General features: G+C 37.2%; 2 protein-coding genes across 2 annotated transcripts; one reads left to right on the forward strand and one right to left on the reverse strand.

Moving 5' to 3' along the window:
- The first annotated feature begins 6,815 nt into the window (after positions 1–6,815).
- On the forward strand, positions 6,816–7,751 carry LOC110302265 (olfactory receptor 10G7). The gene has a single exon (XM_021173103.2). The coding sequence runs from the start codon at positions 6,816–6,818 to the stop codon at positions 7,749–7,751; it is 936 nt and encodes a 311-aa protein (XP_021028762.2).
- Positions 7,752–17,296: 9,545 nt separating this feature from the next.
- On the reverse strand, positions 17,297–18,216 carry LOC110301982 (olfactory receptor 10G9-like). Its single transcript, XM_021172717.2, is given in 2 exon segments — positions 17,297–17,805; positions 17,808–18,216. Coding segments are annotated over 2 exon segments (918 nt in total).
- Between the last annotated feature and the right edge of the window lie 111 nt (positions 18,217–18,327).

The following is an 18,327-nucleotide window of genomic DNA, read 5'->3' on the forward strand; positions in this document are numbered from 1 at the left end:
AATTTGCAAAACACATGATCCTCAAGAAGAAGGAAGACCAAGCAAACTGGGGATTCTTCAATCCTTCTTAGAAGGGGGAACAAAATACCCATGGAAGGAGTTACAGAGACAAAGTGTGGAGCAGAAACTAAAGGAATGGACATCCAGAGACTGGCTCACCTGGAGATCCATCCCATATACAGTCACCAAACCCAGACACTATTGTGGATGCCAACAATTGCTTGCTGAAAGGAGACTGAAATGTCTGTCTCCTGAGAGGCTCTGCCAGTGCCTGACAAATACAGAAGTGAATGCTCACAGCAATCCATTAGACTGAGCACAGGGTCCCCAGTGAAGGAGTAGAGAAAGGACCCAAGGAGCTGAAGGGGTTAGCAGCCCCATAGGAGCAACTACAATATGAACTAACCAGTACCCCCAGAGCTCCCAGGAACTAAACCACCAACCAAAAAGTACACATGTTGGGACTCACGGCTCTAGATGCATATGTAGCAGAGGATGGCGTAGTCGGTCATCAATGAGAGGAGAGGCCCTTGGTTCTGTGAAGGTTCTATGCCCCAGGGTAGGGGACTGCCAGGGCCAGGAAGTGGGGGTAGGTGGGTTGATGAGCAGAGGGAGGGGGAAGGGATAGGGGGCTTTTGGGGGGGAAACTAGGAAAGGGGATAATATTTGAAATGTAAATAAAGAAAATATCTAATAAAGAAAATAAAGGCCTTTATGTGTTTTAGATCAGAATTGGCTCCTTGGTAGTCTTTGGGTACCTGCAACTTGGGCATAAGAGTAATAAATGTTGCAGATGATATCACTACAAACTAAGAAATGAAATCTAAGTATCTGTGAGACTTGTAAAAAACCAAATAAATCACACAGGTTAAAAAGAGAGTTACGAGCTGGAGAGATGGCTCAGTGGTTAAGAGCACTGACTGCTCTTCCAAAGGCCCTAAGTTCAAATCCCAGCAACCACATGGTGGCTCACAACTATCCGTAATGAGACCTGATGCCCTGCTCTGGTGCATCTGAAGACAGCTACAGTGTCCTTAGATATAATAATAAGCAAATCTTTTAAAAGAGAGAGAAAGTTACTCAGATTCTAAAGGTTGTTTTATTTTAATATACCAGAAAAAATTAAACATTTTGCAAACTGTAATTTCCTAAAATCTTCTTTTAATTTGTGCTTTTCTGTTTCTAAATAAACTCACAATGCTAAATGGCACAGTTTTTCACTGCATACTGCTCTGGGCTAAGTCAAACATACAAATTCCCTAACTATACTTTTACGATCCTCTTCTCATTGCCCTCAATACCTCCATACACATCTCTTTTCAAGAAAGCATCTGAGGCCCCACCTTTAATCTCAACATTTGGGAGGCAGAAGAAAAGGAACCTTTGGGAGTTTGAAGCCACTCTGTTCTATGTAGTGAGTTTCAGGCCAGCAATGACTACGTGGCAAGACCCTGTCTCCAAAAATAATACAATTAAGTTTTAAAAGGATCTGACATTGCCCCAGTGAAAAACAAACTAAACCAGACCTCATTCAGAATGAAGAATCATTTGAAAGGTTACTGAATTTCCATGAAAGTAGACTTCCAGAAGAACTTATTGAATTGTCTCTCATTCTTTGGCACAGATTAAAAACTAGATGCTTCATTCAACTCAAATTCTAAGCCTGTTATTACAAACACTTTTATGAACCTTTTGAATTTATTGCTACTACACTCATTCATAATTTAGAAGTTATTAACCCTTTGAAATAAGCTGGACATCTAACAGGGATGAGTGTGTGATCTGTGTCTTGGATTGAGGGGAAGAAGATCCAAACCTGTCTCTTGCCTTTGTGCCATTCCATCTTATGAAAAATAAGGAGTTTGTCTTAGAAACACATTCTGGGACCCTGAAAACTTGAGGGAAACTATCTCTCTTCCACATTAGAGCAGCTGCTATGTGTCTGGAGTTCTGGTTGCTTCTTTTAACCTGGGTTCTGCTTACAAGACTCTCTTCCCTTTAGTCTCCTCTGTCCTATGGGGCATGCTTTGTACTGTGGTCATTTAACTTGCACAAGAGAGAAGAGGAGATTCCTAGCACTGAAGAGAATTCTTAACAAGGCAAGCATCAAGATCTATCAGTAAATCCCTACTGAGGACACAATGGAGGAGAAAAATGTTGGGAATAAAATTTCATGTGAGTGTATTAGTGTATTATGCTTGGGAGGGTGTGTGTGTGTGTGTGTGTGTGTGTGTGTGTGTGTGTGTGTGATCAGGAACCTGGTATGTAAAGGGAAGAATAAAAACATGGAATCAGAAAGATTCTTTGTTTTGAAATCCAGTTTTTCCATTATAAATATTAGAAATTATCTTCTCCTTCAACTCAATTTCTAGCAAAGGAGAGTTTTCTTCAATAGGCCTATACATGTATATGCATTTCTATTTTTTTATTATTCTGTTCCCCAAAGCCCATGTGTAGAAGATTTGGTCCTCAGCCAATGAGAATATGCAAAGAGGAGCATATTAGAAGGCAGAGTCTAGTTTGAAGAAGGGTTTACTCAGGAAGAGTATATAGTAGGTGAACCATTCTCTTTTGCCTTCTAGCCCTTGGAGGTGAGCAGTCACAATTTCTATTTGTGGTTACAGGCATCAGCCATGACATAATCACAAAGCAATAAAATCATATGTCCATGAAGTCAAGAGTCTGTAATCATAAACAAAAGTAAATCTTCCCTTCTTTAAGGTTCATCATCTTATCTCATCAATAAAGCTAATACAATATATCAATATATAAATCTCTTCAAAATATAATGTTATTTAATCAAAGCTACATTTTAGATATTTCCATAGTATCCACTTAATTAAATTTCAAAACTGCACATTTAACTAAAATAGTAATGCCTTGAAAAGCAATCTGAAATCATGATAAAGAAATCACAAGAATGAATGAACAAAGAAGTGTGACCAAAATGGAAATGAATGCAGAAATGAGGAGCCCAAAAATAGCTGGCAATGTATAAGGTTCTAATGTCAATGATAATTACAGAAGTGCTTAGGTCATGATAAATATAAACCATGGGAGATGGAGAGATGGCTCAGAGGTTAAGAGCACTGGCTGCTCTTCCAGAGGCCCTGAGTTCAATTCCTAGCAATCACATCGTAGCTCATAACTATCTATAATGTGATGTTGCACCCTCTTCTGGCATGCAGGTGTACATGCAGATAAAGCAGTCATACTGTAAATAAATAAATCATTTTAAAAAGAATGTAATCTTTAAAATATATGACCTATGTACATATGCTTACAAGATTTTGTCCATATACTTTTTATGCAATTATATAAAGTAAATGACAAAATACCAAATGTATACAAACAGGTTCTTTCAATCTGTGAAAATTATAGGCAGCTGAAGTTTCTGAGGAAGGAGAACTTAGGAGCTGACCACGTTTGTTTCGAGGCATTTTCCTAATTTGGTATTCAGGACTCTCACACAGAGAACAGGCAGACAGCATGGCCATCTAAATAAAAGAAATCTGATACAGTATCTGAAGTCAGTGAGTATATGAACTTCAGGAAATAATGCTGATAAAAGAAATCTATTGTCTTACTATGTGTTTAAAATTACCACTTAAAATATCTAGCCAGTAAATATTTAATGATAAATCTGAGAAAATTAGCTTTGTCTCAGCACTGAAATTACACGCATTGTTTAGGGATATCAACGACATATGTGGTATCCATGAGTACTTATAAAACGTCAGTTCTACCATAATGACTCTACATAGTCAATGCAATGCTAACTAAAACCTAAAGAGATCTTTTTGTAAAAATTTAAAAGTTTACTCAAAAATAACATGAAAGTGCAAAAAACTTTGAGAGCAAAGTTGCTGTTTTAAAGAAATGATGATTCAAGAAGGAACACTGGCACAGCAAGTCCAGGGATAAATATGGTAGCCAAATACATGCAAATGCCCTTCTCTGAGCATTTGCAAAGCATCAGGGCACTATCACATGGGGATGGTTGGGCTATGGAACATGATCTTCCATTAAAATCTACAAGTGAAGAGTTATATTTATTTTTAACTTATTGGTAGTATTATCATCATCATTGTGTACGTGATGTATGTGAGAATGTGCACAGGTCATGTGCACTTGTGATGGTCAGAGGACAATTTTAGAGGTTAGTTCTTTCTACCTTTACGTAGGTCCAAATGGGATCCAACTTGGGTGGCCAAGAGTATACCGTAAGCACCTTAACCTACTGGCCATCTTGCTGGCCTGAGTGCAGAATTCTTGATTCTCACCATATTAAGACAAAGAGCCCCAAAATTGGATAATTCTTTTCTTATTACAAAAATAGCAAAGTCATCCAATGTCATCTTTGAGGTCCTCTTAGTAGAAACCCTATACTGACCAGGATATACATTTCTCAGGACATTAGGATCCCAAAATTGTGCATGCCATAAAGTGACAATGAAACCAGTTAAGTAGAACTAAATGGCCAGTAACTGTTAAAATAAACATTATAAAAGAGTGTGATGGTTTCACATAGACCAAATATGTCTTCATGTAGTTGTACATCCAGTGTTAGGAAATAGAGTGTTGTGATAGGTTTATCTTCAGAAATGTTCATTTAAGGGACGTCCATTATTCGAATCAGTTCCATGGAGAAGAATATTACTCATGTAATGCTGCTGGCGTGACTTTTGGCAAAGTGCAGCCTTTGGTTTGCTATTTATTTTCATGAGGACTCTTTCCCCGGTAGCTAAGACATACATCAGTTCCAAAAGGAAACATCTTCTGGATGTTTCCAGAAAGAAATATCTTTAGCTTCATTAATTCATGTGAAAATAAAACAGCAAAAGCACCTTCACAGAAAAATGCAAACATATTTAAATTTTAAAGAAGGAACAAAGGCAGAAGACTCAGAGAAATCTCAGAGCCAGAAAATGTGAGGTGCATCCATTCTTGGACAGAAGCTCACAAGCCTGCAATGCCCTGGAGAGGAGGGACTGAATTAATAAAATGAATTTCTAGGAGGGATTACAACCAAATGTCCCTGGAGCACAGAAAGGTTAGAGTCATCAGAGAGATTGGGAGTCTCTACGGAGAATTTCCCCCAAGGCCATGAAAGCCCACTTTTGAAATCAGAGAAGAAATCCAGGAGGGGTGTTGATCACTCCCTGCAAAAGTCTGGGAGCTAGACTTTGATGGTTAATCACTACATTTTGGCAAAATAAAAAGGTTAAACAAAGGATAGTCCATCAAAGCAGAACTGGCTTGCACACATGGATTTGGGTAGAATCCTCAATGTTTATAATAATGTTAAAATATTCTTACCAATGAGGAATATAAAGCCAAATTCTTATCTCTCGAGCTATCAACCCCAGTTCTAAGCTCTGGTTCCAATAGTTCTTGCTTTTATATTTTTTCTACTGTGTTTTTAACCATGAGGGGGAAGAACGGCTACTGCTCATCAAGGGCATAAAGGTTCTTTAAAGTTTAATGTCTGCCTAGTGATCCTAAGCAGACCTCCGTAATTGGTAAGTAGTCCAAAGTGTCTAAACTCAATACTTCCTTCCTGGCTGCTCACACTGGAAATTCTACAACATATTCAGGTGCAACTCTTAGATTCTTCACGGTTTTGTTTTTTAAATCAGTTTCTATTGCTTTAGTTTTGACTTAACTAACACTGTGTGGTTTTTAATAAAAGTCTATTATATACTGCATCAGTCAATTAAGTACTTTCTCTGTACACCATAGCATTTCACCTCTAAGCATTCAACCCAACTCCACCTGACTTCCACACAGGAAAGGACTGCTTCTGGTAGAGAGGCAAGGATAAAAAGTGCAGAAGTATCCTAAACACTGGACGAGTGATGTTTCTTTTAATTGGATTTAATCTAGAATTCTGGCTAGATTTCCATTCAGCTTCTGTTACTTTTCACTACTATTTACATTTAAGTATATTATTTATTAGACACCCAGTCTGCTCTTTGAAAAAAAATTAATTCTTGTCTCAGATATCTCACCAACAAGTAAAAATAATTTTCAGACTATATAGACAATTTGAATGTTTAGATTTCAAAGTATCTTGTATTGTTATATTTCATTCAGACCTGATACTTAAAGATGAGTCAATGTTTAGGTCTCTTTACAACTGAAACACAATATTTCATGAGCATCTCAAAATGCAGAGATCATTTGATTCCATAGAGTGAACACTAACTCAAAGTCCTGGAGTGATAAAAAGAAATAGAGTCGATGTGCTCTCTCCATTCCTGTGGTAGTCTTCAGCATTTCATATGACCAGAAAGACAGGACACAGGAAAAAAGGCAGGCAATTAGCAACATAATAATGTTGCAAACTCATGCCTTGCATCCACTGCTGACGAGAGAGCAGCTTCTATCCAGGAGGAAGAATGCTGTAAAGTTTCATCATCTATGTTTATTTAATGATCAAAAGAAAAATGAATGTGTGTGTGTGTGTGTGTGTGTGTGTGTGTATCTTTGCAGGCACATGATTAAAAAAAAGAGAGAAGGCTATATGAATGGACATTGGTGCTAGGAGAAAGCTATTAGCACTTACTATTATTTGAACATATTTTCTCTAATTATAAAAAAGAAAGAGTACTTAATTTACTCCTCTTGTTAAAAGTCAACCATTTCATATAAGTTTAGCATTCTTTTCTTATGGCTAACAGGGGTATGAATGGAATAAGAAATCGACAGTTCCTTTGGACTGTGGTGTCTATACAATATATATAAAATAATTCTACGGGGTGTTCTCCATCAGTGAAAATAATCCATATGAAGGCCATAATCCATATGAAGAAATGTCAAACATAAGCATAGTGACCACGTTCTTCCTCTCAGGTCTTCCCCACCCACCAGTCCTGGACTCCATGCTCTTTGGGATCTTCCTTGTGATTTATATTCTTACTGTGTTGGGAAACCTTCTCATCCTGACGGTGATCAGGGTGGATTCCCACCTCCACACACCCATGTACTACTTCCTCACCAACCTCTCCTTTATTGACATGTGGTTCTCCACAGTCACAGTGCCTAAAATGCTGATGACTTTGGTGTCCCCAGGGGGCGGGGCTATCTCCTTCCATAGCTGTGTGGCACAGCTCTATTGCTTCCACTTCCTGGGTAGCACCGAGTGTTTCCTGTACACAGTCATGTCCTATGATCGTTACCTGGCCATCAGTTACCCACTCAGGTACAGTAGCATGATGGGTGGGAGAGTGTGTGCCCTCCTGGCAGCAGGAACATGGCTCACTGGTTCCCTGCACTCTGCTGTACAGACTACATTGACCTTCCATTTGCCCTACTGTGGACCCAACCAGATCCAGCATTATTTCTGTGATGCACCTCCCATCCTCAAGCTGGCCTGCGCAGACACCTCAGCCAATGAGATGGTCATCTTTGTGAACATCGGGGTAGTGGCTTCAGGCTGCTTTCTTCTGATTTCGTTGTCCTATGTGTCCATTGTCTGCTCCATCCTGAGGATTCGCACTTCAGAGGGCCGGCACAGAGCTTTCCAGACATGTGCCTCACACTGCATCGTGGTCCTCTGTTTCTTTGGCCCTGGTCTCTTCATCTACCTGAGGCCAGGCTCCAGGGATGCTGTAGATGGAATTGTGGCCGTTTTCTACACTGTGTTGACACCCCTACTCAACCCTGTTGTATACACCCTGAGGAACAAAGAGGTGAAGAAAGCACTGTTGAAAATAAAATATGGGTCTGTGCTTCCTCAGGATAAATAATCAAGTAAGGATGAATACTCTTAACATCTGCAACATCTGTGTTTAAACTGTGTGGCTGATGTCACCATGAGAATTTCAAAGAGCATTTCAAATGTCTAGTCCTAATTTTTAATGAAGTGACTGATAATGTTTTCGTTTCTTGATAAATACTTGTAAGAATCCCAAAGAAAATACCCTGTGAACCTGTCTCAGCAGAAAGACCACACTCTTGCCTGGCTTTTGTAGTATGAGGAGCACGTCAGAAAAACAGTTTAACTTTACTACTTTACAAACACTTCGCAAAATTTGCAATCCAGTGTGATACTCTTGCAGTATGTTTTCTCAGTTGAAATAAGAGCTCCAGGAATATCCTTTTTTGTATGTTTAAACATCGCAAAATAAAAATTATATATATAATTCAGTCACTAAATGACATAATATGCTTATGAGGAAATGGACATTTTAGAAAACACTCAACAAAACAGTTTATTCCCCAATCTGTCTTTATTTGTTTTTCATGAGCTTAAATTATATCGATCTTTACTTTTCTAATACTTTGAAAAACCAAGGCTTTGAGGGGCAAACATATGTCCGTGAATGTGATATATACATTGCATGCTTTCTATTGATTACTGATAATAGCTATCAACAGTCCTTCTATGAAAAATTCCTGACAGGGTGTTCAAGTTCAAAGTTTCCATTTCAAAAATTTTTAATTCTATTCTGTAAGAAAACAGAACAGACATTAAGTATAAAAATAAAACAAATATCCTGAGGAATAAAAATAAAAAATAAAAACAAGTTCTCATTGGTTTTATTCTCCAACTTTTAGAAATTAACAGATTCTCATATAATTATGCTACTTCCACGAGCCATATTTGTTTTGACTTAAAGTATAAAGTGTACTTTTGATACTTTCTAGGAGGTAAAATTTGCAAAATAAGCCCCACAATCATATATATATATATATATATATATATATGTATATATATACATACATACACATATATATATACACATGTATATAGATGTGTGTGTGTATACACACACACATATATATAGTGTGTGAATTATTTTTCAAAAAATGTTTACATATCACATACACCCTCTTAATGCAATGCATGCCATTCTTTCTAGCAGATGAGAAAGGTAAAGCTGGAAATCTAATATAGCTTGTGCCCAGACTTCTAATATTTGTTCGTACTGCATTTCAGAAATGCTTAAGAAAGAGCATCTGATTGTGCTTGTTTGCCATCGCTTCATTGAGTAAGCTGTGACATTGTGCTAAGAAGAAGTATCCTACTAACTGTGGTAGCATGGCACACATCTGTCATAAAGTTGTGTACTTTGCACAAGGGTCTGCAATGGCCAGGGCCAGTCATACAACTCCTCTCAGTTAGCAAAGTCAAAAGCTAATGTGCAGAAGTACTTAAACACTGAGCTGACATTGACTGTAACTTAAATGTCTACCCTCACAAGTGTTTTACTTGTTTGTTTGATTGTTTGTGTGTTTGTGTGTTGTAAGATAACATCTCCTTACGTGGCCCAAGTTGCTTTGAACTTTCGGTTCTCCTGCCTCAGTCTGTAAGTTACAGCTGTGTGCAGCCAGACTGTGCCCGGTGATAACTATGACTTAGTATACAACACTCTCTATGAAAGTGTCCCCCAGGATTATCAGGAAGAGGATAAGATATGTTTTTGTTTTAGCAACGTTTCCCACAGTGTGAAAAATGTTGAGTCACACTAAATTTCATAGTAAATCTCTTATGACAACCCAGCTAGAACCTCCTTCTGGCAGACTTACAGGGACAAGCAACCTTGGCCTTCTGACCAGTTGACGCAAGTCCCTGTGGACTTATGTATCTCATCTGAGATTGAGGTTTCTAATGCAATAAAAAGAAATGTAGAATGATTTGGTTTGGGTCTCTGGAGGCCAATTTTTCTCTCCTTAGAACTAAAAGACTCAAACGGAACATAATTTGATGTACAAATGAAAAGCTCTGTGAACTTAAGGCACACTCATAAATTTTATACATGTTATGTGAAGTTTTCATTTAAAACCACATGGTGGACATCTGCTTGTGTTACTTATATAAGAAAACCATCAGCTTTCCTGGGTGTGGGTGACTGACTGACTCGCCTCACTTTGTGGTGTGCCATGAGTTTACCATGCCATCTCACGTGGGCTTTGTAACTTTCTAGAATCACACGCTGGAGCTCTAGAGCATGCCTTAAAGCTTTATGTCTTCTATGTCTGAATTTAGATGTCACTTAATTAAAATAATTGAAGAAATTGCAGCATTGATTAATTGCTGAGACAGCAGAGCTGAGCACAAATATCAGCACGGGGATTATTATAAAACTTACCGCATCCTTTAAGGACTTGAATCCCTACATGTTATCCAGTTACTGCTTATAACTTTAAATTCTTTTCAATACTTCATTTGCTCAGAACATAAACTTTCAGAGATTCTATCAGATATGTCATAAATACACCCAAACTATATTTTGGAAATGCAGGTTACCATTCCTGCCCACAGGCCTCTGTAGACACTTTTGTAGTCTGATGCTTCGCCAGATGTTAATTTGAAGAAAAAAAAATCCAAGGGAATAGAACAAAATATTGTGTAATGTGGTTCAAGATTTTCTAAAGTTTCAACATTGCATATGTGGAGAACAAACTTCAGCTGCATTTTCTTTCTTATTTTTAACTTCCTTCTAAAATTATTTTTTTAAAAACAAAACTGATAGCTCTTTGGAGTATCAATACAGACACATATTTTAAAAATTAAGTTACCTCAATACTATAAATGACTCATTAATTTTAAAAATCAGTCCTTTTGTTTTCAGAGCTTTTGCTGGTGGTTCATGCCCTCCCACATTCCTCAGTGCCTCATCATTATTTTCTTTATCCCTTATCTATTTTGAGTTGCATGAAGATGTCTCATTTAAAGATGGACAAGACAGATATTCTGAGTTTCAGTTTATATTTTCTTGTAAATGTCAAGAGAAAATTAAATTACTCTCTATACAAATAATATACACTAGCAAAAATCATATCCCCATGTGTAACAATAACTAATCAAAAATATGTGCCTTCTTAAGTCGATGGCTACTGTTATTCACTGATATTACCCTGACATGCAAAAAAGAAGTAGCCTAAAAGTTGTCTAAAACAATATAGTATTAATAAAATATACTACAAAATATTCATTTTTGTCTCCAGATAGTGTGGGATCAAAGCTTGACCATATCCTTTTCCCATTAGGACCATCTAGAGGACAGTACCTAGCAGAATTCTTTCTAAAGATTAAATTAAGACAATGCAGGTACAGTATATAATATATCACAATTTCAATAATGTCTATGGTTTTTCTTTAAAAATTAATTTGGTATGATTGAATATTACATAAATTTCATTAATCATTACATTTGTTGCAAAGTTAATAAATATTGGTACATACAATAAAGGGAAATATCTAATTGAACAGAAAAATGGCTGTATTGTAAATTACATTGTTATCTGTTGAGCAACTTATCAGCAGTTTAACGAACTTACATTTCTCCTCTTTAAAAATACTGTTTAACTGCCAAGAAAAGTGCAAACTGATCACTGTGACTCCAACCAGCAAAAATGTTTGCATAGAACAAACACTCCACAAAATGAAACAGCCATGGACTGAAGGAAATATTTGCAAGCCATCTATTTTATGCAGAGTTAATATCCAAAAGAGATCATTCAAAACACATAACAGTATGTGTTTACAAGCTCATAAATATTGCATGCATGTATAAGAGATGACTCTGAAAAAGTGGGTCAAAGTACTTGAATATTTTCTAAAAAATTCATGTGAATGACTGAGAGATAGGCCTTCAATGTCAATAATCATCAGAAAAATGCAAATCAGGCCATAGACAGAAAATAGTGGATACTACCAAAAGTCAAAAATCTACTCCATTACATGGAGATGGACACAAGGACAGACTTTGCTCAGTCTACTTTTAATATATCTAAGCACATCTTATCTTGTGTCTAGCATTATTTTCCTATTGTTAAAGTTTAACTTTGGGAGAGGGATTGAAAAATTACAGAAGGATACTGCATTTACTTTACTTATATCCTTTCTATACCCTTTCTCTCCCTCCAACTCAGATATTCTTCACGCACCAGTCCTGGAAGAATATATATATATATATGTGTTATTTTTTAAGGTTATAATATAATTACATCAACTAACCCTTCCCTTTCTTCCATCCAACTCCTCCTTTCTATAAGTGATTCTCCCTTTAAAATCTATGACCTCTTCTGTTAAATTTTCTTCCATATTATATATATTACATGGTATGTATATGTGTGTTATGTATATTTATATATTGCATATATTCCTAACTATACATATATACAACCTTCTCAGTCTATATGGTGTGTGTGTGTGTGTGTGTGTGTGTGTGTGTGTGTGTGTGTGTGTGTGTTCAGACTTAGCCATTTGGTACTGGATACCCAGTTGGTGTCCTTTTTCCTGAGAAGAATTTCTCTTGTGCTCAGCATTCCTTAGTTGCCTACAGTTCTTAATGTAGGGTTGAGGCCTTATGTGCATTTCTCCTTCCACATTACTAAGTCTATTGGTGTCAGTTATCAATAGTAGGTTATTGATGTTGGTGTGGGATTCTCATGCAATGTCCTTTATTATGTTGACCTATGTACTGTCTCTCTTTAGGAATTTTATCATAAAATTTGTCAAAGGCTTTTTCTGCATTTATTGAAATGATTGTGTAACTTTTTACTTATTTCCATTTATATGATTTTAATATGGTCGATGTATATTGAGCTATCCCTGCACATCTATGATAAAGAAAACTTTGATTATGTTGGGTGATATACACACACACGCGCGCGTGTGTGTGTGTGTGTGTGTGTGTAATTACAAGTATATTATTGAGAATTTTTGAAATTCTATGTTCATAAGAATATTGACCTGTATGTTCTTTCTTTTATTTTTAATGTGTTTTATCTGGTTTGGGTATTAGAGCAACACTGGTTTTGCAGAAAGAGCTCTTTTGATTTTCTTTTTCATAATTTAAGAAGTGTTGGTTGTAGATCTCTTTGAAGTCCTGGTAGAATACCACTGAGAGACCATCAGACCTGGGCATCTTTTACTCCAGTGCACTTTACTGCTGTTGTAAGCTCCTTGTTGTTACCTGTCTGTTTAGGTCACTGATCTCTTCTTGCTTTCATGTTTGAATTTTTCTAAAAATTCATCCTTTTTTTTTTTAGTTTCTTTTTTAACTTAAAGAAGTATAGGTTTACAAATACTCAGAATATTTTGAATTTCTTTGGTGTCTGTCAGAATGTTTCCCTGTTCATTTGAATCATATCTTTCTGTCTTTTGATTAGCTGGGCCAAGGGTTTGTTATCTTTTCATTGAACCAGCTTTTAGATTTGTTGATTCTTTGTGTTGTTTTCTTTGTTTTAATTAAGTTCTGCTCTTCTGTTACATCTTCCTACCTGCTAATGTCTAGTTTGTTTTTGCTTTTCCAAATTCTTGAGTTGCATATTTTATTCATGCTCTCAAATTTTTTTCTCTTTTTAAAACTATTTCTATTTTTCTTTTTGTCTGATTTCTCTCTTACTATACATATTATTTCCTCTCCTTCAACTCCTCCTAGATCTTTTCAGATTCTTTTCTTTAATGTATGCATTTAGAGTTATGAATTTCCTTCAGAGGGCTCTTATAAGATGCCCTAGGGTTGTTGTGGTGGTGTGCTTTCATTTTCATTTATGTCCATGCTTTTTATTTATTTATTGTTGATAATTTATTATCCATTCATCATTTAGTAATGTGGTATTCAGTCTCCAGAGGTTCGTGTAATTATTAGAGTTTTTTTTAATTGATTCTAGCTTTTATTATATTGTGGACAGATGGTATGTACAGAGTTATTTTATTTACCTGCATGTGTTGATATTTGTTTTGTGACCCAGTATGTGGGTGTTTGTAAGGAACTTGTTTGTCTATGCCAGTACATGAGCTAGGCCTAAGCTAGGCCTGGGAATATGCAGATCTATTTTCCTAATTTTTAAAAGATACATGTTGAAATCTCATAATTATGTTTTTACATGTTTGCTTTCTAAATAAAAGCACCATTGACTAATCTTTGTAATTAGAGGCATCTCTATACAATGGTGGCTGCAGTTCTCCCTTATTTCTAAAATTTGGAGTTTTTATGCCAGCCTCCACTCTGTTTAAATTGGAAAAATACATATACTATGTGCAAGGCAAAGTTCTAGTTCTTTGCAATAGAGAATTAGCTGAGTGATTCCTGTGTCCTATGACCATGTATGATGAGCATCCCTTGCTGGACATTACCTGCTCAGTATAGCAATATGACGAATGTGAGAACATGTGCTCTTCTGGCTGCTAGCACTTGGTTCAGAGGGTCCCTGAACTCTCTGTCCAGAAAGCACTGATTACTGGTCCTTATGTGGATGCAGGAAGTTCTTCCTATGACATACTGCCCATCCTCATGTTGTCCTAAACAGACACACAGATACCTTGGCTTCCTTTATTGAGGCAATACAAATTCACTGTCTATAGTCTGGGGAAGAGAAACAAACTGGGCATTCTTCAAAATGTGAATAAAGTTAATTTCTTCTGGAGATTCTAAAAGACCATTTCTTTTTTCTTTTTCTTTTTATTAGATATTTTCGTTAGTTACATTTCAAATGCTATTCCAAAAGTTCCCTATACCCTCCCCCTACCCTGCTCCCCTACCCACCCACTCCTACTTCTTAGCCCTGGCATTCCCCTGTACTGGGGCATATAAAGTTTGCAAGCCCAAAGGGCCTCTCTTCCTAATGATGGCCAACTAGACCATTTTCTGCTACATATGCAGCTAGAGACACGAGCTCTGGGGGTACTGGTTAGTTCATATTGTTGTTCCACCTATAGGGTTGCAGACCCCTTCAGCTCCTTGGGTACTTTCTATAGCTCCTCCATGGGGGGGTGGGCTATGTGGATACTACATTCCTCCTTAGAATAGGGAACAAAACACCCATGGAAGGGGTTACAGAGACAAAGTTTGAAGCTAAGACAAAAGGATGGACCATCCAGAGACTACCCCACCTGGGTACCCATCCCATAATCTTGCATATGCCAGCAAGATTTTGCTGAAAGGACCCTGATATAGCTGTCTCAAGTGAGGCTAGCCAGTGCCTGGCAAATACAGAAGTGGATGCTCACAGTCATCTAAAAGACCATTTATTTACTTGCTTTTTCTATATTTTAACACTGATCTATATTCCTTTATTTTAAACCCTTTCTTTTTTTGAGCTTACCTTTCCACCCACTGCCTTATTATTACATCTCTTGCTTATGACTTTGAACTTTTCTTTTATGCCCTCTAATGACATTGGAATATTATGGTTATTATAAGAGGAACTTTATGATTGATCCAGGTCAATACCAAGTTTATGAAAATTATTTCTATTAACAAAATCCCTTTGCCCTATAAAGTATTCAAAATATTTGATGGTTAAGAATTTGATAAATCTTCAGCTTAAAAGGAGAAGTGCAGTAACATTATCAACTATCCTTTCTATACTGATGAAATGGAGGAGTTCACAAAAACCTTAACAGCACAGTGAAATACTGAAGTAATGTTAATATTTAAAAGCAAGCATCTAGGCGTAGTGGTGCACGCCTTTAATCCCAGCACTTGGGAGGCAGAGGCACGTGGATTTCTGAGTTCAAGGGCAGCCTGGTCTACAAAGTGAGTTCCAGGACAGCCAAGGCTATACAGACAAACCCTGTCTCAAAAAACCTAATAATAATAATAATAATAATAATAATAATAATAATAATAATAATAATAAATAATAGCATCTTAGATATAATATTTGATATGTTCTTTCAGACATTCATATAAATATAAAAGGTATTTGGATCATGTTCATCCTTTTCCTCCTCATCTAAAACCTGAGTACCTGACACATGCATCTCTCTGTCAACTTCATAACATCTTATTTTAAGTTTTATTAATGACCCACTGAGTCTAACACCATCCCACATCCATCTACGGGAGAATTGTCAACTTATAAGTATAAGGCAAAAAGCGACTGGAGAGAACTGATTACCCTTTCTCTAGAAGGCATCAGTTGTCAATAGCATCTCAGCTTCTGGGAGTTTATTCCACTCCTCCTTCCTTGAATAAAGGTTGAGTGGGTGGATTTTGTGTACCTCCTGTGTGTAATGACACATGTTATGAGTTCATGAGTGCAACCATCCTGCCATCTCCAAAGAGATTGATTTATTCCAATCTTCCCCAACCTCTTGCTCTATCCTAAGTGTGGCAATCTAGTCTGAGAATTAGCACACTTAATATAATAAATCTCCCAGTCCATCATAATTCTTCCTGGATAGTCACAGTTCCCAAAATGTGTATTGAGCTATAAACATAACTGGAGATCATTTCCTTCACTGATTGTCTTGTAGTTGCACACTTTGTTTAACCAATGAGAAAGTGTATTTCCTGGTGATAGAAAAGTATCTACTATGTTGTAAGGAGGGTAGATGACTAGGACTTTATTTTTGATGATATTTGTTATGATTCAATATATTTGTGTATTTAACGTATTTTTACGTTTAGATGTTGAATCATATCGACTGTAGCAAAAACTATAACTCTAAAATACATGTTATAAGGGGCTGTAGATTGACCATTGCTCTATAATACTCCATTATGTGAGTATACAAGAGTATAATTTCAGCTGGGCGTTGTAGCGCATGCCTTTAATCCCAGCACTCGGGAGGCAGAGGCAGGCAGATTTCTGAGTTTGAGGCCAGCATGGTCTACAAAGTGAGTTCCAGGACAGCCAGGGCTATACAGAAAAACCCTGTCTCGAAACAAAACAAAACAAAACAAAACAAAACAAAACAAAACAACCTATAATTTCACTGAATTTTTACACGTTTGAATAGTTGACTTTTTGCCCACTAGACATGGAGCATTTCCAGGAGTTAAATTTTTATAAAGAGATTACATACATATATTCATACACAAGTGTATTTCTATGTGGAATTACTCATAGGAAACTATATATTACATATTATAAGCATTGTTTTGGATGTTTTCATATCTATGCATACAAACAAACACAGGACTACTGAAAGAGTAAAAAAATATTTTTGAAGAACTAAACCAAAGAATAATATGACCTCTGCTAATTGCAATGAGACCATGACTATGTACTTGAAGTATTAGCATGATAGAAATAAAGCCAAAAGGAGCATTCTAACAGGTCAACTGAAAGAGAATTTCAACCTCATAAAACAAAAGAGACAATTTCACAGTGTTTTGTTGGTATTATTTTTAAGCAAAAATCAACTCCTTTGCAAAGAGACAAAACCTCAAACTATGATCACATATGTCACATGTCAGAGATCTAATTAAATTTAGGAAATCCTTAGAAAATATTAGACTGAGTATTCCGGAAAAGCTGGATTGAATGATGGACCATAATTAAATTATATTGTTGATGGTGAAAAGCTGAAATGTCTATTTACCAGTGGTTACTGGCTCTGAGAATATGCTACTTTGTCTTTGAGTTTAAACAGTGCTTTCTTCACCTCTTTGTTCCTCAGGGTGTACACAACAGGGTTGAGTAGGGGTGTCAACACAGTGTAGAAAACAGCCACTACTCCATCCACAGCATCCCTGGAGCCTGGCCTCAGGTAGATGAAAACACAGGGCACAAAGAAACAGAGGACCACGATGCAGTGTGAGGCACATGTCTGGAAAGCTCTGTGCCGGCCCTCTGAAGTGCGAATCCTCAGGATGGAGCAGACAATGGACACATAGGACAACGAAATCAGAAGAAAGCAGCCCGAAGCCACTACCCCAATGTTCACAAAGATGACCATCTCATTGGCTGAGGTGTCTGCGCAGGCCAGCTTGAGGATGGGAGGTGCATCACAGAAATAATGCTGGATCTGGTTGGGACCACAGTAGGGCAAACGGAAGGTCAATGTAGTCTGTACAGCAGAGTGCAGGGAACCAGTGAGCCATGTTCCTGCACTCTCCCACTCATCATGCTACTGTACCTGAGTGGGTAACTGATGGCCAGGTAGCGATCATAGGACATGACTGTGTACAGGAAACACTCGGTGCTACCCAGGAAGTGGAAGCAATAGAGCTGTGCCACACAGCTATGGAAGGAGATAGCCCCTCCCCTTGGGGAAACCAACGTCATCAACATTTTGGGTACTGTGACTGTGGAGAACCACATGTCAATAAAGGAGAGGTTGGTGAGAAAGTAGTACATGGGTGTGTGGAGGTGGGAGTCCACCCTGATTACCATCAGAATCAGGAAGTTGCCCAGCACAGTTAGAATGTAAATCACCAAGAAGGTTACAAAGAGCATGGTGTCCAGGGCTGGTGCATGGGGAATACCTGAGAGGAAGAATGTGGTTACTAGAGTCACATTTGACATTTCTTCCACCTTGGATCATTCTCCCTATAGAGATATAAGAATAACTCAGACATTAACAAATAATTAACCATGTTTCATAATACTAGACTTAAACAATGGTGCCACACAAAC

This window comes from Mus caroli, unplaced genomic scaffold, assembly GCF_978045245.1.
Source record: "Mus caroli unplaced genomic scaffold, Mus_caroli_1 scaffold_11, whole genome shotgun sequence".
Lineage (NCBI taxonomy): Eukaryota > Metazoa > Chordata > Mammalia > Rodentia > Muridae > Mus > Mus caroli.

Excerpts from the sequence above, each read along its gene's own strand:
- LOC110302265 (XM_021173103.2), top strand. The coding sequence starts at position 6,816 with ATGTCAAACATAAGCATAGTGACCACGTTCTTCCTCTCAGGTCTTCCC.